This window comes from Manduca sexta, chromosome 25 (genome assembly GCF_014839805.1).
Source record: "Manduca sexta isolate Smith_Timp_Sample1 chromosome 25, JHU_Msex_v1.0, whole genome shotgun sequence".
In the NCBI taxonomy this organism is placed as follows: domain Eukaryota; kingdom Metazoa; phylum Arthropoda; class Insecta; order Lepidoptera; family Sphingidae; genus Manduca; species Manduca sexta.
Window position 1 is genome coordinate 12,245,035 of NC_051139.1, and position 19,804 is coordinate 12,264,838.

A 19,804-nucleotide genomic window follows, 5' to 3' on the forward strand; every position below is an offset into this window, starting at 1 on the left:
TTATAAGCTTTTCCTGAAGATCACTGCTACATAGGTTTAAAAATATACATACGTCTTTAATTTATGTAATACGTAAATTTTTTAGGGTCAGTTATATTATGAACAGTATTTCGCAAATCAAGTACTCAAATTAGAGTAGAGGCAATTTATATTTCAAATAATTCCATATGACATTCCGAGTGACCATCGCGCCGTGTACGATGTATGGCTTGTAGATTATTATTTTTCATTGTGGTGTTTTATCGAAGTTATTGTTCTATTATCTGTGGAATCAATCAACCGTAATATCCATCGGGGGATTTTTGTGCAAAAAATAATGCTCAAGAGGGAGTTTGTAACAGAAAAAATTAATACGCTATATAATGAATCATACTATAAAAGTTATCACTACTCGAGAAATTTGTTAAATGAGTCGCACAAATCTTTTGAAGATGTTTTATTGAAAATCCTATTTTTGGGGGCTTCTTAATTTCGATGTATGTCTACACCGAAGATGTAGTGGTCTCTGAACACATTGTTCTGAGGGCTACTGGCTCTATGGCACTGTCAAACAAACGCCGTAGGCTCCTGGTCGTAGGTGCATACGTAAGACTAGGCAGTATGGTCGTAAGACTATATAGCCTGTCCTCTAAGAACGACACGGTTCCCAACTTAGGGGTTTTCCCCCCAAATTTAGAGGGTAAATTAGTGGGATGGGATTTTTTTAGGAGTTTTATATGTTTAGGAGTATTTTTAGGGTTTTTCTAATTATATATTATTCTGAATATAATAGAACTATCCAATGCAATAATAGCGTTTGTTACGGTTCCCATTTCGAATGCAAGTGTTGAACGTGCTTTCTAGATCTATAATATAGTTAAAAATAAGCTACGAAATAGGCTATCGATTGAAATGTTGCAAAGCATAATGATGATTCGATTCACATTAATTCGTAATGGTGGATCTTGTACAACATTCAATCCATCTTCTAAAATGTTAAATTTCAATGTTAACATGTATGATTTTAAAAATTCTGACTCTTCAGCGGAAACTGACATATTCTTTAATGTATTAGTTAATTTATAAATAAAAAGCATTAACAAATATCACTGAATATTACTTATTATATATTATTTTGATTAAATATAATTTTTAGGGGGATTTCCAAATAATTGAGGCAGTTTTAGGGGGTTTCGACTTAGAGTTAGGGATAAATATTTCTGAGAGTTGGTAACACTGAAGGACGAAGAAAAAAAATGGTCGTAGGTGTCAAAGTCAGACGAGCATTTCAATATTTATAAAAAATCTATATAGGTATAAAATATTAAAAACTGTAATGCAGAGGCACGAATTATGGTATTTACATTCAACTAGATAATAGCATTTTTTTTTAAGTAAAGGGAATGTAATCTATAAGTCACAAATGCCACAATAAGTTGTAGTCGAATCTTTCAGGGAGAACCTAGCTTTGTTTATTGAATATAATAAATGCAACAATCCTATCTAAAGTAATATCAACTCATAATAATTGTTAATGCAATGTCCGAAACCGATGAATTCAGCGAATCAGTCCGAGTAAGTTTATGATAGTTTTATGTTTTATTTTAAAAATAGAGTACCTACTGAAAACTACAAAATTATAAATTTTCTACTTTCTTGTCATTTAAAAATAAATTGTATCTGACTGCAATTCCATATGATCATGGTGTATTCCACGAAGTTAGTGGTAGTGTTATGTAGTTATAATATGCCTTCCAAGTACTGTTTCTGTTTCTCCTTTTTGAATGTTAATTGTTTGTGTATTAAGAATAGTTTAAAACATAAGTTTATTACAGGCCAGAATAAACTCTACATACATTCAAAAAGTTTAATAAGTTTGGCATCAGTAATATACAATGGTAGATCACTAACTGCTGAGTATTTATAAATAAATTTTAGTTTAAAAATATGTTTAAGGTATCAAGAACATCATTGGCACAAGTTAGAGCCATTGTGGATTTCATGGAAAAGCACCCTGATTTAGCCCACAGAAAACTAAGAGTAGGCATGGGCCACGCCAAATTCAAGAAACTATGGGTTGAACTTGCTAACATAGCTAATTCTATTGATGGTGCTTCTAAATCAACTAAAGGGTGGATAAAAGTATGTTACCATTATTACAAGTTGGTATTTAAATAGCGGCGATAGCCTAGTTGGGTTTAGAACGGACTGCCGAGACGAATGTCCGCAGGTTCAAATCCCAAGGGCACACACCTCTGGCTTTTCTAAAAAATCATGTGTGTATTCTTTGTGAATATATCGTTCGCTTTAATGGTGAAGGAAAACATCGTGAGGAAACCTGCACATCTGAGAAGTTCTCTATAGGAATTTCGAAGGTGTGTGAAGTCTATCAATCGCACTAGGCCAGCGTGGTGGACTAAGGCCTAATCCCTTTCAGTAGTACAGGAGGCCCGTGCTCAGCAGTGGGCAAGTAGATAATACAGGGCTGATATTATTATTATTATATTATTTATAAAGAGCAAGACAAGCATGATACTTTCTTTATGGTAATTGTCATAATTTCCACAAAAACAGCAGCATGTAATACACCCAAAGCTTTCAAAGTAGTATGAACACTGTCACTAAGACATTAGTGTCTATGATGGGCTACCATATTGTCCCTCACGATATAGTATCAAATCTGCAAAATTGCATTAGGGATTGTTGATATTTAAACAGTCCTTATTAAAATGAACTGCATTTATTTAAGACAATAAGGATCAAACTGCTTAACGCCATGGTAATTAACACTAAACAAGCAATGTTTATTCCACCGTCCCTATGTAGGGACCGTCAATATATTTCAAACCAAAATATTTGTTTTCAACCATTTAATAATTTGTTTTGCAGTTTTGGTCAGATAAGAGGCGAAGTATATTAATCAAACAAAAGCAAATAGAAAATGGCAAGCTGCTAGGTCAACTATCTCCACTGGAACAAAAAATTTTGTGTCTATGTGATGACAAGTCATGTACTCAGAGTAAGTATGTTATGTCAAGATTTCTTTATTCAGACTGCCTATTCATATTATGTTACTTCAAAGCTGACATGCACAATCTATCATCTAATAAACATATTTTACTTGCAGGGAAGAGAAAACCTGTAAAACAGGAGCCGTGCAATGGTGATGATGGAGATTCTTTTGATGAATTATTCTCTAAAGATGATGAATACAATCAATTGGATAACAGACTGTTATCTGCTGAAGCTGATGAAAGACAGCTAAATATTATTGAGAAATTGGTGTGATTTCAGTACTTACTATATGTAAAAAAATATATGATAATTTAATCTATAAGCTCTTAGATTATTCAAATGTAGACAAAATTGACTTCAGTTTTATGTAAAGCACTTAAAACTATTTAGTCCATTGAAATGTTACATTTTTTAGGCCTTACCTTGCGTTTTTTAGAGGACGCAATTTTATTTTTTTGAAGTGTAGGGGGGGTCAGTCTAAAGCTAAAACCAAGTTTGTGGGGTCGCCACCCTTGTCCCACGGCCGCCATCTTGAAAATAGGGGTTGAAATGGTGATCTCTTAAACTATTTATCTGACAAAAAAATGTATAAACATTTTTTGTTGCAAATTAAATTCTCTACAACTTTGGTCTAGTAACTTTTCTCGTAGAACTATAAATAAAAAAGTTATAAGCGAAAATGTGAAGAAATTCAATGTTAAGCAATGTCCATTGCAACGTCATCAGAACGTGTGTTTATAAGGTTCATAATACTTTTTTTTGTACTCTCATTAATACAAAAATACCCAAGGGACCATTAGGGAACAAAAGAACATCTGCCTGCTATTATTATTATTTCTAACCTCTCTTATTGTAAGAATAGCTGATAATATTGTGTTGAAGTTGTCGTTCAACTTACATCTTTTAGTTGTGCTACTTATTTCTGTACGTGCGGATGTATTTTATTCTGTTTTTAATTGTGAAGACGATTTCGAATGATTTTGGACACGATTTTAACTTTAGTGAAAACTACTTTTTTATTAGCATTTTGACTTTTAAAAGTCTTTTAAAAGTCAATATGCTAATAAATAACTTACGACAACTTCAACACAATATTATCAGCTATTCTTACAATAAGAGAGGTTATAAATAATAATAATAATAGCAGGCAGATGTTCTTTTGTTCCCTAATGGTCCCTTGGGTATTTGGGTATTAATGAGAGTACAAAAAAAGTATTATGAACCTTATAAACACACATTCTGATGACGTTGCAATGGACATTGCTTAACATTGAATTTCTTAACATTTTCGCTTATAACTTTTTATTTATAGTTCTACGACAAAAGTTACTAGACCAAAGTTGTAGAGAATTTAATTTGCAACAAAAATGTTTATACATTTTTTGTCAGATAAATAGTTTAAGAGATACATCGTAAAACCATTTCAACCCCTATTTTCAAGATGGCGGCCGTGGGACAAGGGTGGCGACCCCACAAACTTGGTTTTAGCTTTAGACTGACCCCCCCTACACTTCAAAAAAATAAAATTGCGTCCTCTAAAAAACGCAACCCCAAATGTAACTTTTCAATGGACTAATTATCCTTTATTCTTTGTTTTCATTGAAACTTCTAGCTATACAATAATATGGTTATAATTTTTTTTGTTAGCTTAATATAATTAAATATTTTAATTTGGTCATTTCTAGGTTGATGTGATGGATCAACAGGCAGCTGCTATGTCACAGATGGCGCAAGCATCGCTTACTAACTCTAAAGCTTTGGAAAGGATTGCAGAGGCATCCCATATACAAGTGAGTACATAGACTTTGTTCAAAAATTTATATTTTTATTGTAAATTTTTTAATTATTATTTTGTTTTAAACAGGCTCTGGCTGTAGATAGAATCGCAGGCACATTCGAAACAATCAGTGCATCCGTCCATGATGTCCGTAATGCGATTCTCGGAATCGATTACACCATGAAAAGGTGTTACCCTGTAACAACACAGAGACAAAACTCAAATATTTTTAGCTAAGATTTATTTTAATTTAAAAATGAAGTTATTATTAGTTTTGCTGTGGTAGTTCTTTTTGTATTTATTTCTTTTGAATCAAGTGTTCTATGATTTTATGACTGTGGTTATATGTCCTGTATTTATAGAATATAAGATTAAGAAAGTACCTTTTATATTGATTTTCCTTGTAATTACTTCCTCGTTTTCTTCTTATCCTTGATCATTATACCGTAAACGATTTTACTCCAATAACAACAGATAGGCAAAATCACAAGATCTGCTGTAAAAACCTATATTATCAAATTTAATAAATTATGCAACACCTTAGTAGTGGTAGTATTTTCATAGTGACGATTTGGAGTAATGTTTATAGTTTAGTAATGAAACAAAGGCTTATAAATAATTGTTATTTATTTTATAAATATCTATCACATTTGGATTCGTTAAATAGTCATAATAACATTCTGACATAATATAAAAGTTAATATACTGTAATCAGACTCAAAGAATTTAATGTAAATCCTACAAAATATAAAAGACAATTTAGGTAACTTTAACGATTTTTGTACACTATATAACAACCACATGGCAATAAAACGATCACGCAAACTATGGCATTCCTGCGGCGATTTCGAAATTCACAGATTCATTATAAATAGTTGAACTGTCTCAGGCGCACGAATTAATTATATTGAAAACTGTTAAAAAATAAGGATTTTGTACAAATTCATTATTAAGCATATTTAAAAAAAGACAATGTTATAAAGTAGCAATAGAATGTTTCGCCATATATTCTACCACCTGGTATGTATAAATATGAAAATGGAATGTACAAATTGTATCAAAGTTTATAAAACTATATTATATACACTTGATTTGGCTAGAAAGAGGAACAAAATGAAAAACACATCACTTAGAATGAAGACTTGGGCAATAAACTTAAACTATTCCATGCAAATGCAGATTTGTCATGTAATATAATAAAAACCGTTAAATGCCATCTATAATAATAAAACAGGGTCTAGTGTTTTTGTTAAACTATAATTATCATTAAAATCCGTGAAAATCCAATTTAGTTAACTTGTTACATAAAATTCTTCTAAGACAGAGCTTAGCAGCTATAACTACAATAGTAATACGTAAATCAGGCACATAATGGCATATTTTTAACTATCACCATATACTTACTTAACACAAATATAAACCATTCCACTCCATTGTCTTAAATTAATAGAGATTTTTGTTCAATTCTAATAAAACCTTGCATACACAGAAGTCACAGTTAAAATTAATCATAAAATATTTATATGCTTATTACTATCGCTGTACCTACATATTGATATAACAACATGTATGTATATTCAGCCTCAAAAACTTATTGAAGCTTACCAATTTGAGTTCTCAACTGATTAATTCAGATGCATGAAGAATACACCGCGATTATATAATTATTTGCTTCTCAAATATTCTATTATTTTTTAAAAAAATATTTTACCCAGTAATAAAAAAATGTTTTCCCTTTTAATATGGGAGTGCGGTAAAGTCTTTGTATATGAATATATGTACAGTAAATACTATTCGTACTCCACAAAATACATCTAATTTAGACCAAGAAACATAGCATTTTATGGTCATAATGATCATTCAAAATACATACAAAACACTTTCACACATTAACATCGTCACTGTCTAGTGCTAACTGACTTATATTCACATAGTCCGGGTGCTGTGAAAACACATCCACGAGTTGCCCAAACGTTGGCCGCAGGTCCGGAATGTATTCCCAGCAGTCCAACATCACTTTGTATATCTCGTCGGGACAGTCCTCGGGCCTTTCTAAACGTTTGCCACTCTCAACTAACTTGATAGCCTAAAAAATTATAGATAATAAACATTTTGTACAATTAAATAACAAGCAGATATTAATGAACCTTTTTATTAATAAACTTGATAATTACGTGTTAAGCACTAATTAAAGTTAAGACTATTAAAGTTCTCATATTAATTTTGTTATAAATGCAATAGCATGTGAAAATGGTTAAATATTTGTAAGTTAATGGAGTAACTGCTAAATATATTTCTATGATATTTCAAACACAAATATAATACTTTATTCAGGAAAAAAAAATATGCATGCACACTTGTGTGCAATACAACAGCATTTGTACTACGAACCTCCATGCCCCGCATCTCTCCGTACGGCTGTTTCCCGAAGGAGAACATCTCCCAGAGCGTGACGCCGTAGCTCCACACGTCGCTGGCGTGACTGAACGTGCCGTAGTTGTACGACTCGGGCGCGTACCATTTGATTGGCCATTTGCCGCCGCGACTCGCCTTGTAGTACGAACTGTCCGTGGACAGCGCTCGAGAGAGCCCAAAATCGCTGATTTTGGCTTGATGCCTAATGAAAATGGTATGATAAGTAAATTTGCGACTCAAGTTTTAGGTTCTATATAAACCTTAATTGTTGAAAAATTTATGACTTATTCACAGTGTCATGTTACATTTTACCTAAGTTTATTTACAATTGCGGTTTGATGCACTTGTCGCACTTATCTTGTTACATCAAAAATTTCAGTATTCAGTACATACCTGCTCGAAAGCAGAATATTCCTAGCAGCAAGATCTCTGTGCACGAAGCGTCGTATCTCCAAGTAGCGCATACCAGCGGCCACCTGACATGCCCATAACCTTAGCTCGTACCCAGGTGAAACTTTTTCTGGATGCTTTAGGAGGTAATCCAACAAAGAACCCAATGGTACTAGTTCCTGTATCATGGCTAGTGGCGGGCCCTGAAATGTAAAAAAAGAAAATTACTATATTTTCAGAATATGACAAATTTATTAAAATATCGGCAAATTTATTAAAATTTATTAATATATGACTGCCTCGGTGGCGTAGTTGTATTGCATGTCCGGTACAATAGCGCTCTGAGGTCCTGGGTTCGAATCCCGGGTCGAGCAAAGTGATATTTGGGTTTTTCTGCTCAGTATCAGCCCGGAGTCTGGAATTTGTGCCCGATATGGCGATAGGCTCGCCCCCTATCACATCATGGGACGGAACATACTTGGCGAAAAGTGGGTGCCTTAATTGCGCCTCTGCATACCCCTTCGGGGATAAATGCGTGATGTTATGTATGTATGTATGTATGTATTAAAATATCAAAAAATGACTTTTTCTAAGTTTTAACCATAATCAACAATTTTTTTTTTCGAACACGAAACAAATTCAAGAGGCGACTAACCAATGATACGCCAATGAGCCGCACAATACAGGGATGCCTCAGTGCCATCATGAGTTTAGCCTCAGCAAGAAACTCATTCTTGTTGGCGTCGGTGTGGTGCAGATGCAGTGTCTTGACAGCCACATGTTGTGACGCAGCACCTGGTGGGGTGTATACAGCTCGTAGTACTGCACCGAACTCTCCCTCGCCCACCACTGCGCCCAGCGTCAGTTCAGTCATCGGGATCAACTCTGCAATGAAACCAAAATTAAACCTTTGAATGTCACCATCTCAGTTAAATCACATTTAAACAGGATTATACAAAGTGTTAACCTCTACATAGCGTTTTCAAATTTCAATCTTGATTGTAAATAAACATCCTATATTACATCTAATAAATATCTTACGTAGCTCGGAAGCGAATACGTAATTGCGCAAGCGTGGAACGTGCGTTGAGATAATGCGTGCGCTAAAAATTAGAATATAGAACTGAGTTGCGAGTTCGTTATAATAAAATTATTACAGCAATCGAAAAGTAATTCTCGAAGCAATGCTCTCGATGTACGCATGCGTAATTACAAAAACTTCGGCGACATACTTATTTTATCCTCAACATCATACGGATTAACATATTTATTTTTTAATTATATAATAATTATAATTTACCTTGTAGTGTAGAGAGCTGCCCGTCAGAATTTATTGATATCTCATTATAATTTTCGGCCAATGGACTATTACTAGCTGGGACCTTATACGTGTCATTGTCATCAGCGTCATTGTTGTTCATACTGTCGTTACTGAAGTCCGATGAAAACGATATGTTCCTAGTGAGCAGTTCGAACATGTTGTTTTGTTGCGGTGATGTCTCAGTCAATTGCTTATCGCTGAGTATGTCGCGCTTCACTAATGACAGAGTTTGGTTCATAGCCACCCGACTGGGAGACGGCTTTTTGGTTCGTGGCATTGTGGAGAACTAAAACAAATATAATAATTATATAAAACCATCAATTATTTATCCATAAACATGAAGCTTGGTTATCACACCTCACTTCAGTAAAAGTTCACTCAAATTTTAGAAATAATTTAGAATTTGAAAAAAAATTTCTTGTTATGTCACCAAGTCAATTTTACTAACTTTCAATTATAAGTTTTATTTTTCATGTTCCATTTTAACATATTAACGACACCTCGCAAATTCTGTTTTTTTCCACATAATAGGCATTTGGCAATGCACCCCAAATAAAGGTAGTATTTTAGATTCAGAATTAGTGCTGTAGTCACTCACTTCTGGCAGCGGCGGCTTGGGTTTGGGCGGCACGGGCGTGGTGAGGCGCGTGGGCAGGCCGTCCGGCACCGCGCTGTAGTGCTCCACCAGCCGCTCCAGCGACTCCAGGTACGGGCCGTCGTCGATGAACAGCCAGTTATTCTGCAACATGCAGAACCATACTCATGTGATAATGTTTCTTAGAACGAAACACAAGAACTGCTGTACGAAAATGAAAAAATAAGACATTACAGATAGATCCATGTTATGTTATATTATGTCGTGGAATAGTAATAGTACTTTTTTCCGAAAATAATCATAGAAAAACATACTTTATTTCTAGGGTCTTTCACTTCGTGACACTTCGTAATAGATATACTAAATTAAAAAAAAAAGAACAATGCTAAAGCGCAATTTAAACCTATAGTAGTTTAATTCGGATAAGTGTAGGCATGGTGTGTACGCAGTTGTGGCACCTCTTTCCTGATGATGAAGTTGTAGGGCGTGTTCTCGCTGAGCATGGTGAGCACGTACGCGCTGCGGTGCCGCTCGCTGTACCGCACCAGGAACACGCCGTCCGACGGCTTATCCTGTTAACAGTTTCTAGTGAAACCTCTATTCACAACATTTTAATCATAGGGAAAAATAGAAATCCCTAGCTAATCGCGGTAGCGCCTAAGTATAAGATAGAAGAAATTTTGTGAATAATAATTATTGTTTCATAACAGGTATATCCACTAAAAGTTAAAACATATTTGGTATTCCAAATTTATTTTCACCAGTCCGAATAAAAACCTTTCACATTTGTTAAGACCCATGATAACCTTACCTGCATGTTATATTTATGGTACTCTTCAATAATTTTCACAGCCTCGTCTCGGTTCAACGTGCCGTGGTACCATTGGGATTTGGACGTTTTGGGCGGCTCGGGTTGGTGATTTTCTGTAAGACAGAAAAATAAAAGAAATTAAGTACTTACTCTTCATATTCCTCATAACGAGGTCTACGTTAACCAGGTGACTTCATGTGGCGATACATACAATACATACGATATATACCATAGTTTATTGTGAAGTATCAATACTTACTGAGTAACTGGTAACATTCTGTGTGTCCATGATTCTTGGCCAGGTCAGCTGGGGTTTCTTGCGCTAATGTCCTTGGGTGTGCTGGTGCCTTTAGTTTTAACAATACCTGCAGGGAATCAAAGTTACAAATATGTATGTTTAAAAAAAATATAAAAAGAAATGCCTAACTTTGATTTAAGAATCATTACCCAAATAACACCGTGTGAAACAGAGAAAGCTATGCCTTATGTTTAGTCCCACAAATCAAACACACTAGAAGGAATGGCGGGTAGGGTTCAATTGCGTTGCAATATCAACAAAATACAGTCCTGATGGTCACCAGAATTACAGCCTACCTGCCGCCATCCGCGTGTACTCGAAACTTAACAAAGGTTTATAGTACTACAGAATATTGCCATTCTGTGGTCCCTCACTATCCTCATACCTTAATGCAGTCTATGTGTCCTCTCTGCGCGGCGTCGTGCAGCGGCACCTTGCCGGTGGGCGCGTGCCGCATCTGGTAGTTGGCGTGTCCCTTCGTGATCAACAGCTCCGTCGTGCTTGGCAAGTTGTTTTGACATGTATACTATAAATATAACAAACATATATGTATCACAATTTGGAAATGAATTACACTTTAAATGATATAATAAGGGTAGATAGACAATTATCTCTCTGTAATGTGGTATTCCATTATGATTACCACATTACACAATTATTTTTTATATTGGAGATAAAAGCGACAATTATATTGCTAATTGACTATCTATAAACAGTAGCTTATCATTCATACAAATATATACCTACATAGTACAGATATTCTCTTAAACTAGACTAAGAGCAAATACAAAGACAATTTTTTATACAATGGACACAAAACACTCACGTGCAAAGGCGTGTAACCGAAAGAGTCGCGGACGTTGACGGTGCCACCGTTCTCAATGAGCTTGGCCAGGATATTGTCCCTCCCGGCCCTGGCGGCGATGTGCACCGCCGTCTGTCCGTCTTGGTTCTTCGCGTCACGGTTGCGGTAACCACTGGCCAGGAGTTTAGACACTATGTTGAATTCACCGGCTTCCGTGGCTCTGAGGAAAAAAATACTTTTGAATTACGGAAATGTAACTTCTGAGAGGTTGGTTTAAGGTGGTAGCTCAAGGTCCATTTTCATACATTTTGTTTCGGCTTTAATCTGGGTAACTAAACAAGTATTGGCAAGTAAAGAATTTAAATTCACGTCTAGTTAGTGATTAGTTCTCGCAGTTGAAAGAAAAACGTAAAAATAATTAATAATCATGGATATTTCGGCCTTTAAAATTTAATATGACAAAATCAATGGAATGAGATAACGTGCAAAACTTCCAAAAATGCACAATGCCGATATTGTTTAAGAGTTTTCGTCCATAACTTTTATTATAGTAAACGAACAATAAATGTTCCCTCGTTTGTTTGAGAACAAACAATGCGGATACCAAAACATTGGCGCGCAATAAACATTACGACCGTTGCAACCGCAATCACAATTGCTTATTGATAATTACAACAATGGACTCTAAGAGTATTTTTGCACGATTATATAATAATTAGTACAATCGAATTAACATAACTAATTCAACAGTAATTATGACACAATGAACTTGAGCGTGGAGCGACGTGTGTGCGACCAAATATCATATACAATGAATCATTAACATACATAATGAGTCACACGGTTGCCAAACACAGATGTATCTGAAACTGTTGTCAGCACCATCAAAACATACATAGCCGCTATGACTAATACGTGTTTTACATTAAAAACACTTGGGATAATAAAAGTAGAATTAATATATATATTTTTTATTAAAGCTCTGTCCGTATACGGTTTGCACAAATGGAACATTAAGAGACTAGTGAGCAAAAATTAATATTATTGTATAAAAAAATTGTAGTTGTTTCAGCTCCGACACAAACTAATGTGAAAGATTTTGCAACTTTGAACTAAGTACTTTAATCATTAATTGTTTTGTTTAAAAGAGGATAAGTGTAAGTACGCCGAAATTGGTAATAACTTTTATAGCTATAATCCGTAGAGATCTTGTATTCATCAATGAACGTCAATCTGAGGTGTTATCTACATAGTATTTGTTACTTACTATGTGCTATGTCTATAATATTATGCACGATTTATGAAAATAATAACTCGTCATATCTGAAATTTACATATAAACCATAATTCTGACTGCAAATCAATTAATGTCTTACTTTTTCCCGTACCCGTTGTGGTTTTGGGATACATAGATATTATATACATTGAAATAAAACTATTTTCCGGATTTTATCGCGGCTTTTTACATATATTATGGTATATATTCTTTATAAATAACTACATATTATTTTTATTTGCTTATAAAATACTTTTAATATGACCGCACTCGCAGCATATGTCCTTCTTAATTGTGACTCGCCGTGTAAGAAAAACACATGTGTTTTTATTACGTAATTGCAATACTATTTCTGATTACTGACGGCATTCCATTCAATTGCCTTTGTATAAGTTTATTCGAAAAAAAAAAAATATTTTAAATTACGCTATGAAAACGATCAATGAATAACTTCTACATAAAATTTTAGGTAACTACTATTAAATTAATTGAATGAACAACTACTAATAACAATAAAGATGATGCAAATAATTACTGTACGATTAATAGATATCTATTTTAATGTCTGGTTTTAACGCTCAAAGTACTTCAACGCCTGCAATAATTGCAAAATTAGATCATTATAATTAACCATCTGGACGACACATGGTAATATCGTTTATAATTGAAGTAGGATAGATCAAACTTTAAGTAAAAAAAAAAAACAATTAGGAGGAATACATAAGAGATTCTTTATTAAAATATAGGAAACTATTTGGAATAGGGATCAAGGCCTAACTAGGGGTAACTAGTACTATTTATTCGGTATTCTGGGCTTAGGGGCCGTTCAAGTATTACATAACGTAATTTATAGGTTTCTAAAATGTTACAATGCGTTAAAGGGGCGGCAGGGGGGTTCGTACAACGCGCTATGTAATATTGTTTTTTTTTTATTTTAAAACAATAACAAAGGTATTTTAGCGACTTTCTGGTACTTTGCGTGACATAATTGTGAACATTAGGAAAAAAATATCAGTATAGAGTTACGTAACTTTTGGAGGGGCGGGCGGGGACGTACAGGAAAACGTTATGGCGTGGTACATTGTGCTAAAAAATCTTCAAAAATTGCGTTACGTAATACATGAACGGCCCCTTACTGGAAAAATATGCAGATAAAAGCAAAAATAAAAATGGCAGAATTAAATCCTCCACACACATCGATAATAGAAAACACGCTCATAAGCATTCTCGTAAACATATACGTACGCACAAAAATTCCGTACATTACGACACTGTTCGCGTCGCGTCGTGTGTTGTTAATTAAAACACATCGCCCCGCATTTGGTATTCCAATCAATTTAGATTGCACACTCATCACATCATAAAACATGTACAGAATTTTTATGTAGATATTTTGATGCCGCGTTACTAGTCCGTAGACATTGTTTCATGTTTTAGTTCATTGTTTGATGTCGCAAAAATGATGTTTTGTCAAACAGTACTTGGGATTTCTTATAACCTCATGAGATAATCGCAATTTAGTTACTAGTTCACGTTGCACTGCAGCAGGATTTTAACAGATAAGATGCTTTTTAAAATATTTATGTTCCTTCTCAATACGACCGATATCTGCTAGATAGTAGATATAACAAATTCTCAATAACTCTTAACTAATTCGCCTTGTACTGTAGTAGTGAAATATCATTAAAACAAGTTTAAGCGTTACTTATTTGTAAATTAAAAATAATTAATTCGTCGCACAACTTACTTGGATATAGTATTCATATTAGCTTAGCTTATTACCACAGAGTTATACAGAAATCTACGGAAAATTAAATAGACTTAGGTATGTTGTTCACTGTAAACATCTTCGGTCCCCCTCAATTATAAATCAATTTATAAAACTGCAAATTTTGAACACCACGGTTATACTCGGAATAAAATTGAAAGAATGGCGAATACGTTACGAACCGGATTATCACTGGTTGAATCTCTGCCCTCCTTTTGTTATTTATTAAATAAACATTGATCAGCGTATTCCACAGGAAATTGTCAATAAACGACCGTGGTATGAAAAATATTCAGAGCAATGGCCTCAATAATGCAATAAGTGAAAATTTACGTAAACAACAATTTTATAGGTTTTCGCTGACATTTTATAAGGAAGGTTTAGTTAGTCTTCGAAAACTGCGCATTTTGTCAGAAATAAACAGCTATGCCTTTGGCTTAGAGTAATCCTTCTCATGAACAGAACTATTTAAGAATTTTAACCGTAATTATTATAGATACAAATCTACTCTCTTTTGTATAAATAGAAGTCACAAGTCATAGGAGAGGTAGAGTCATAATAAAAGAAATCCGGTAAACTAATTTATTATTTTGTTTCATTGCGTATTTTGTAAAAAGCGAAAAGGTAAAAACTATCCAGATTTATATACCACAATGTAATTTCTAAAGCTTGAAAGTTTATGACAGGAAACTATTTTCTAACTAAAAACCACCTCCATTTAAACTTGTTAAAATATATAACATCGTCATAACTAAATACCGCGTGTAACCAATACAATGGTATACAGTTCAAAGTGTAACCACACGACGGTTTAAAAATATCTCAATAAATAGTCGGACTCACAACGGGAATGCGAACAAAGCCGTACGATCAAACAATAAAACACAAGAGAAAAATTAAGGGCAATTTATGTGGCCATCTTCTTAATAGAACTTCCTACTTGAAACAAGTCACGTTGTCTCTATCGCGTACAAAAATTAATCAGATTTCTCAATTAACTTCACATTGAACAAAGCATTCAATATAAATTTGATTAACATTAAGAATAATCATTGTGTTGTTATCCATAGTTGGATATCCGCTTACGCAAAATCGTATTAATAGTTGCGTAAAAAAATATAGTAATTAACAATATTTGACAGCTTCATTTGAATTAGTGGTCATCCATTAATTGAAATATATTTATAACACACATTATTATAGTTTTATTTTTCTGCACTCTTTTGCATAGACTTTAATTATGCTAAATCTCACACTCTCGCAAAAAGTAATATGATTTTCCTTCACATGACAATATAAATGTATTATGAATGCTGTATCACCTAGTACAAAATATGTTAGCGTTGTATCTACCCTCTCAAGAGTACAGACATGACAATATTACAGTAATACAATAATAACATGACTTATGTTCATCCTATTGTAACAATATAAACCTAATCCTCAATTGGCTTCAGTGTCTATTAGGTGTGGGTGCTGTCTGAGTGGTCATTGCAGGATTAAAATTTGCATATGAATGGGAACAGTCTTATCTTGTTTTATGTTTTATATTGTAATAAACACAATTCAACTGCTATGCATTATATGACACACATTTATATAGCAGAAGGCCAACAAACAAAGTAATGGGGCAACTAGTGGTAAGCGATCACCAGTACTCATTTACGCTCCTTATATTGGCATAATGTTCAATGTATAACTAACTTTTAGTGATGATGATGATGACTCCCATACCCAGAGGAGTGGATTAGTTGAGTGTTCAGTTATATAGTAGGCCAGAAAAAGTGAACTTTGTAAAGAATGTATTTTACGAAAGTGCCACCAAAAACCTATTGATGAATGAAATAACAGAAGAATGATGTAAAAAAGTTACCATTCAAGACAATATTCATTTCATAAAATATCATGAATTTGAAATGAAATGATTTATTTGAATCTGTAAAATGTTATACATTATTTAGATTCCGTCAATATTAACTCTACCACCAGTTCGGAAAGCAGTTCTCACCAAAGAAGAACGGGCAAGAAACTCTGGTGTTGCTCTTTTCAATCAGTTTATCCAAAGATCTTTGATTTGTCCTATTGCATTCTAATTCACTCAACGTTTAATTTGCCATCCATAAAATTTATCAACATGATTTCAACACTCACCTATGCAACAAGTTTGTGGTGCCTTGTGTGCGAGACTCGTGTGGTGGTGGCTCTCCTTTGCACACAACTGACAACCGAGTGACCAGTCCATTGGAGTCTCCACGGTAATGCTGGATTAATGTGTCCAAGCCATGTACTGTGGTATGTTCTTCAATGGAGAAGAATGCATCTTCACCATGCCTCCGTATTTGGTAGTGTACTACCTCTCCCTGTTGAAAATAACAATAACATATTTACTTTGCACTCATTAAATAATTTTGAGATAGAATTATTTAAAATAATAATGTTAATTATTATATTGTATCAAATAGCAAACAAAGAATTATATTTAGAATAATGATAACTGTTTTCAATACATAGTTTAACTGAGCAAAATTACTGACAAACATAAATTATAGCTAGGTCTAAACATTACTGTTATAGTATTATATGTGTATTAATAATAAATAACTAGATAAAAATAAATAAAATATTTATTGTATGTTCCGAGATCTATGTCTTAACAATCAGCATTGCGCCAGAGTGCTGTAGTTACCATATAAGTCAGTATGTAGGTTTTCACCAAGATGGTTGCTTTCTATTTTTAGAGTAAAATTTAATATATAGAAACCACCCAGTAACCTTTATTTTTAAACTTGATAGTGCTCTTACTATAATAGTAAAAAAATACATAATAAAAAATAGATCTAAAAGAAATATATTATCTGTAATTAATAATACAAAATACATCGTAGCCAATTCATATTCTTTTTAAACATTAGATTAAGATAAAATTACTACAATGAACATGTCCTGAATCAGCTGTTATAATTTGTATTGGTTATACATTTTTTTTTTGTAAAAAAGAACTTTTAAAATTGGTAAATTTGTAAAACAACGTACTAAAGTGATATTTGTGAAATTTGTAATAATTTGTGTATAAAATGTTCATCTCATTTAAAAAATGTCCATTGTAAACACTGTAGAGAGGTTATAATAACTTTCAAAACTTACTTGATGTAATACGGAAAGTACATAATCTCCGGGCGAGGTGTTGCTCTCACGAACCAAAAACACACCATCTTCGCCTTCTGTAATAAAGGTATTCATTTGTACACTTACATACACTTCTATGTTTTTTACTAACAAATAACAATAACAAAGAATTTTCAGTACTAACCTTCCTTCAATAGTTTCTCAGCTGTGTCTCGCGATATTTTCCCATGAAACCAGTTAACGTTATCCTCTCTGTTCATTCTCAACAAAAAAGAGTTTGTCTGAAAAGTTAATTGAGAACTTGTTCAACAAGTAGCATTGAACGATCCCAAAGTTATTTAAACAATTTACCACTTAAAGAAAAAATTATGTTTTATTCTGCATGATTAACTAAAACATAACTGAAAACTCATCTTAAACAATAAACCACTTTTCTTTGTAATAACATATATTTTTTTAGATAAATAAAAGATTCTTATGCGTAATCAAATAAAACTTTACAAACTACACGCCATTTTTCATTCTATTTCGCTCTAACCTATTGCTGTACACTTCTGATTATCCGGGCATTTTAAAATATGAAATATGCAGAACACGTCGCCAGTTATTGCTATCTCAAATTAGTAATATTGAAAGAGATGGATAGACAAAACATCTAACTTCTGAATTTAGTCGGATGTAATTGTAAACGTCACACAAACTACAGTGGTCAAATAAGAAACTGATAAGAATTTTAGGATGATTCATCCACAATATAGGAAAATATTTATTATTTTAACGCAAATTACAGAACACTACACGTTATAAAGCAATTATGAATTAGTACTCACCTTAAGTAATATAAATGACGTCATGGTTGTTATCATGATATCCAACTTCGCAACACAAAAATATTTACAAATCTCTAAAAGTGACAAAATTTAATAATTTTTTCTACGTTTCTTGCAACTGCACATATTTGTAGTTATTTTAGTTCATTATTATTAAACACTGAACGATTCGTAAAAAGCACTGAACAGTAAGTGGAGTGCGTGTATCAAGCAGCCGGCAGCGGGCAGACAGGCGCGGTATCCCCGACTCTGCCTTCCAGCGAATGACTCATAGCAAGGTCAATTCCGAGAAATGAATCACCAACGTACTCAGTTTTACAATGCTTTATGTAGTACGCATTCCCTCACAACATTGCTTCATTACTGACGATACTTGTAAATAAAGCCATAATTTGATCGTAGTAAGTAAATAAAAACGAAGAAACATTTAATTTTCTAAAAGAAAAATATTATTTTAACTGGTATGAATGTTATAACTATTTTGGACCTTCAAAGTGTCAGTAAAGGAATCACAGAACATCTCCATCCTCTCAACAGCTCCTTGCCGGGCTTCAGGAAACATTTCACAGAAATGTGAGGAAATACCTACTAGATATAAGTGGTCCTTAGAACTGGATTTCGAATGGCAATAGTGGTGTGCCGACCTGCCGTCGCACTTTCGTCATTTCTTTATTACCTACCTCAATAAAATCACAGAGATAGACCAAGAGAAAGTAAACTTGTAGATGAAAAGGGTTACCCACTTTTATCAATCTGAAGCGGGTGCTGGCGTGGTATGTAATTCCTACTTATGTTGGTACTTAGCGGTACATATAGTTAGGTAATTGTTATCTATGTAGTTACTAGGCTGAAAAAGGGGCGAGAATCGGCGTAATATACTTAAGAACTAAACATTCAATATAAGATGCCAATGTCATTCTTTAAAATAAAGTAAAATTCTACGTTTTCGTATCAGCGACAACCCTGGGGAATAAGCCTTCGTAAGACGCAGATGACTCATGTGATCTGTAAATATTGCCAATGATACCTACCTATCTGGTACAGAATGAATCAACTACAGAATTTTCTTATTAACTTCTAAAACGTGTTTATAATAACTAACTACTCTGTAATACAATATAACAACGTATTTTATTTACGGCCTGTTATTTGTAGAGTAGGTACGTATTGTTTGCCAGTGTGATGAATATATTAAGATATTCTTTTATTATTATTTTTTTTATTATCAATCAGAAACTTATGATAAGATAATATAATAGATCTAGATACGTAATACAGCTACTATAGAAAATGTTTAGTTACGACCCGTTAGCCTTTAGCAGAATATATTTTTATTTCAACCTATTGAACCCATGATTGAAAAGAAAAGACATCTTAATTCGCATTGTCTTAGCTTGC

General features: G+C 33.5%; 2 protein-coding genes across 4 annotated transcripts; one reads left to right on the forward strand and one right to left on the reverse strand.

Annotated features, from left to right (window-relative positions):
* Positions 1 to 1,226: 1,226 nt before the first annotated feature.
* Positions 1,227 to 5,160, forward strand: LOC119188327. Of its 2 annotated transcripts, none has more exons than XM_037442744.1 (6): positions 1,227 to 1,554; positions 1,918 to 2,121; positions 2,869 to 2,998; positions 3,107 to 3,261; positions 4,680 to 4,784; positions 4,859 to 5,160. In XM_037442744.1, exons 1-6 carry the CDS (start codon positions 1,519 to 1,521, stop codon positions 5,006 to 5,008), a joined length of 780 nt encoding a protein of 259 aa, XP_037298641.1. In that variant the 5' UTR covers positions 1,227 to 1,518; the 3' UTR covers positions 5,009 to 5,160. The 2 variants fall into 2 exon arrangements, with proteins under 2 accessions (XP_037298641.1, XP_037298642.1); XM_037442745.1 differs by having other exon boundaries at positions 1,936 to 2,121.
* A 220-nt stretch (positions 5,161 to 5,380) lies between these two features.
* On the reverse strand, positions 5,381 to 18,675 carry LOC115443765 (tyrosine-protein kinase Shark). 2 transcript variants are annotated; one of them, XM_030169318.2, is made up of 15 exons: positions 18,407 to 18,675; positions 17,761 to 17,857; positions 17,595 to 17,671; positions 16,602 to 16,810; positions 11,428 to 11,626; positions 10,987 to 11,127; positions 10,563 to 10,668; positions 10,304 to 10,416; positions 9,951 to 10,064; positions 9,496 to 9,636; positions 8,877 to 9,183; positions 8,232 to 8,461; positions 7,580 to 7,779; positions 7,163 to 7,388; positions 5,381 to 6,857 (listed from the first exon to the last, which is right to left on the reverse strand). In XM_030169318.2, exons 1-15 carry the CDS (start codon positions 18,440 to 18,442, stop codon positions 6,654 to 6,656), a joined length of 2,400 nt encoding a protein of 799 aa, XP_030025178.1. In that variant the 5' UTR covers positions 18,443 to 18,675; the 3' UTR covers positions 5,381 to 6,653. The 2 variants fall into 2 exon arrangements, with proteins under 2 accessions (XP_030025178.1, XP_037298640.1); XM_037442743.1 differs by lacking the exon at positions 18,407 to 18,675 and adding an exon at positions 17,928 to 18,225.
* Between the last annotated feature and the right edge of the window lie 1,129 nt (positions 18,676 to 19,804).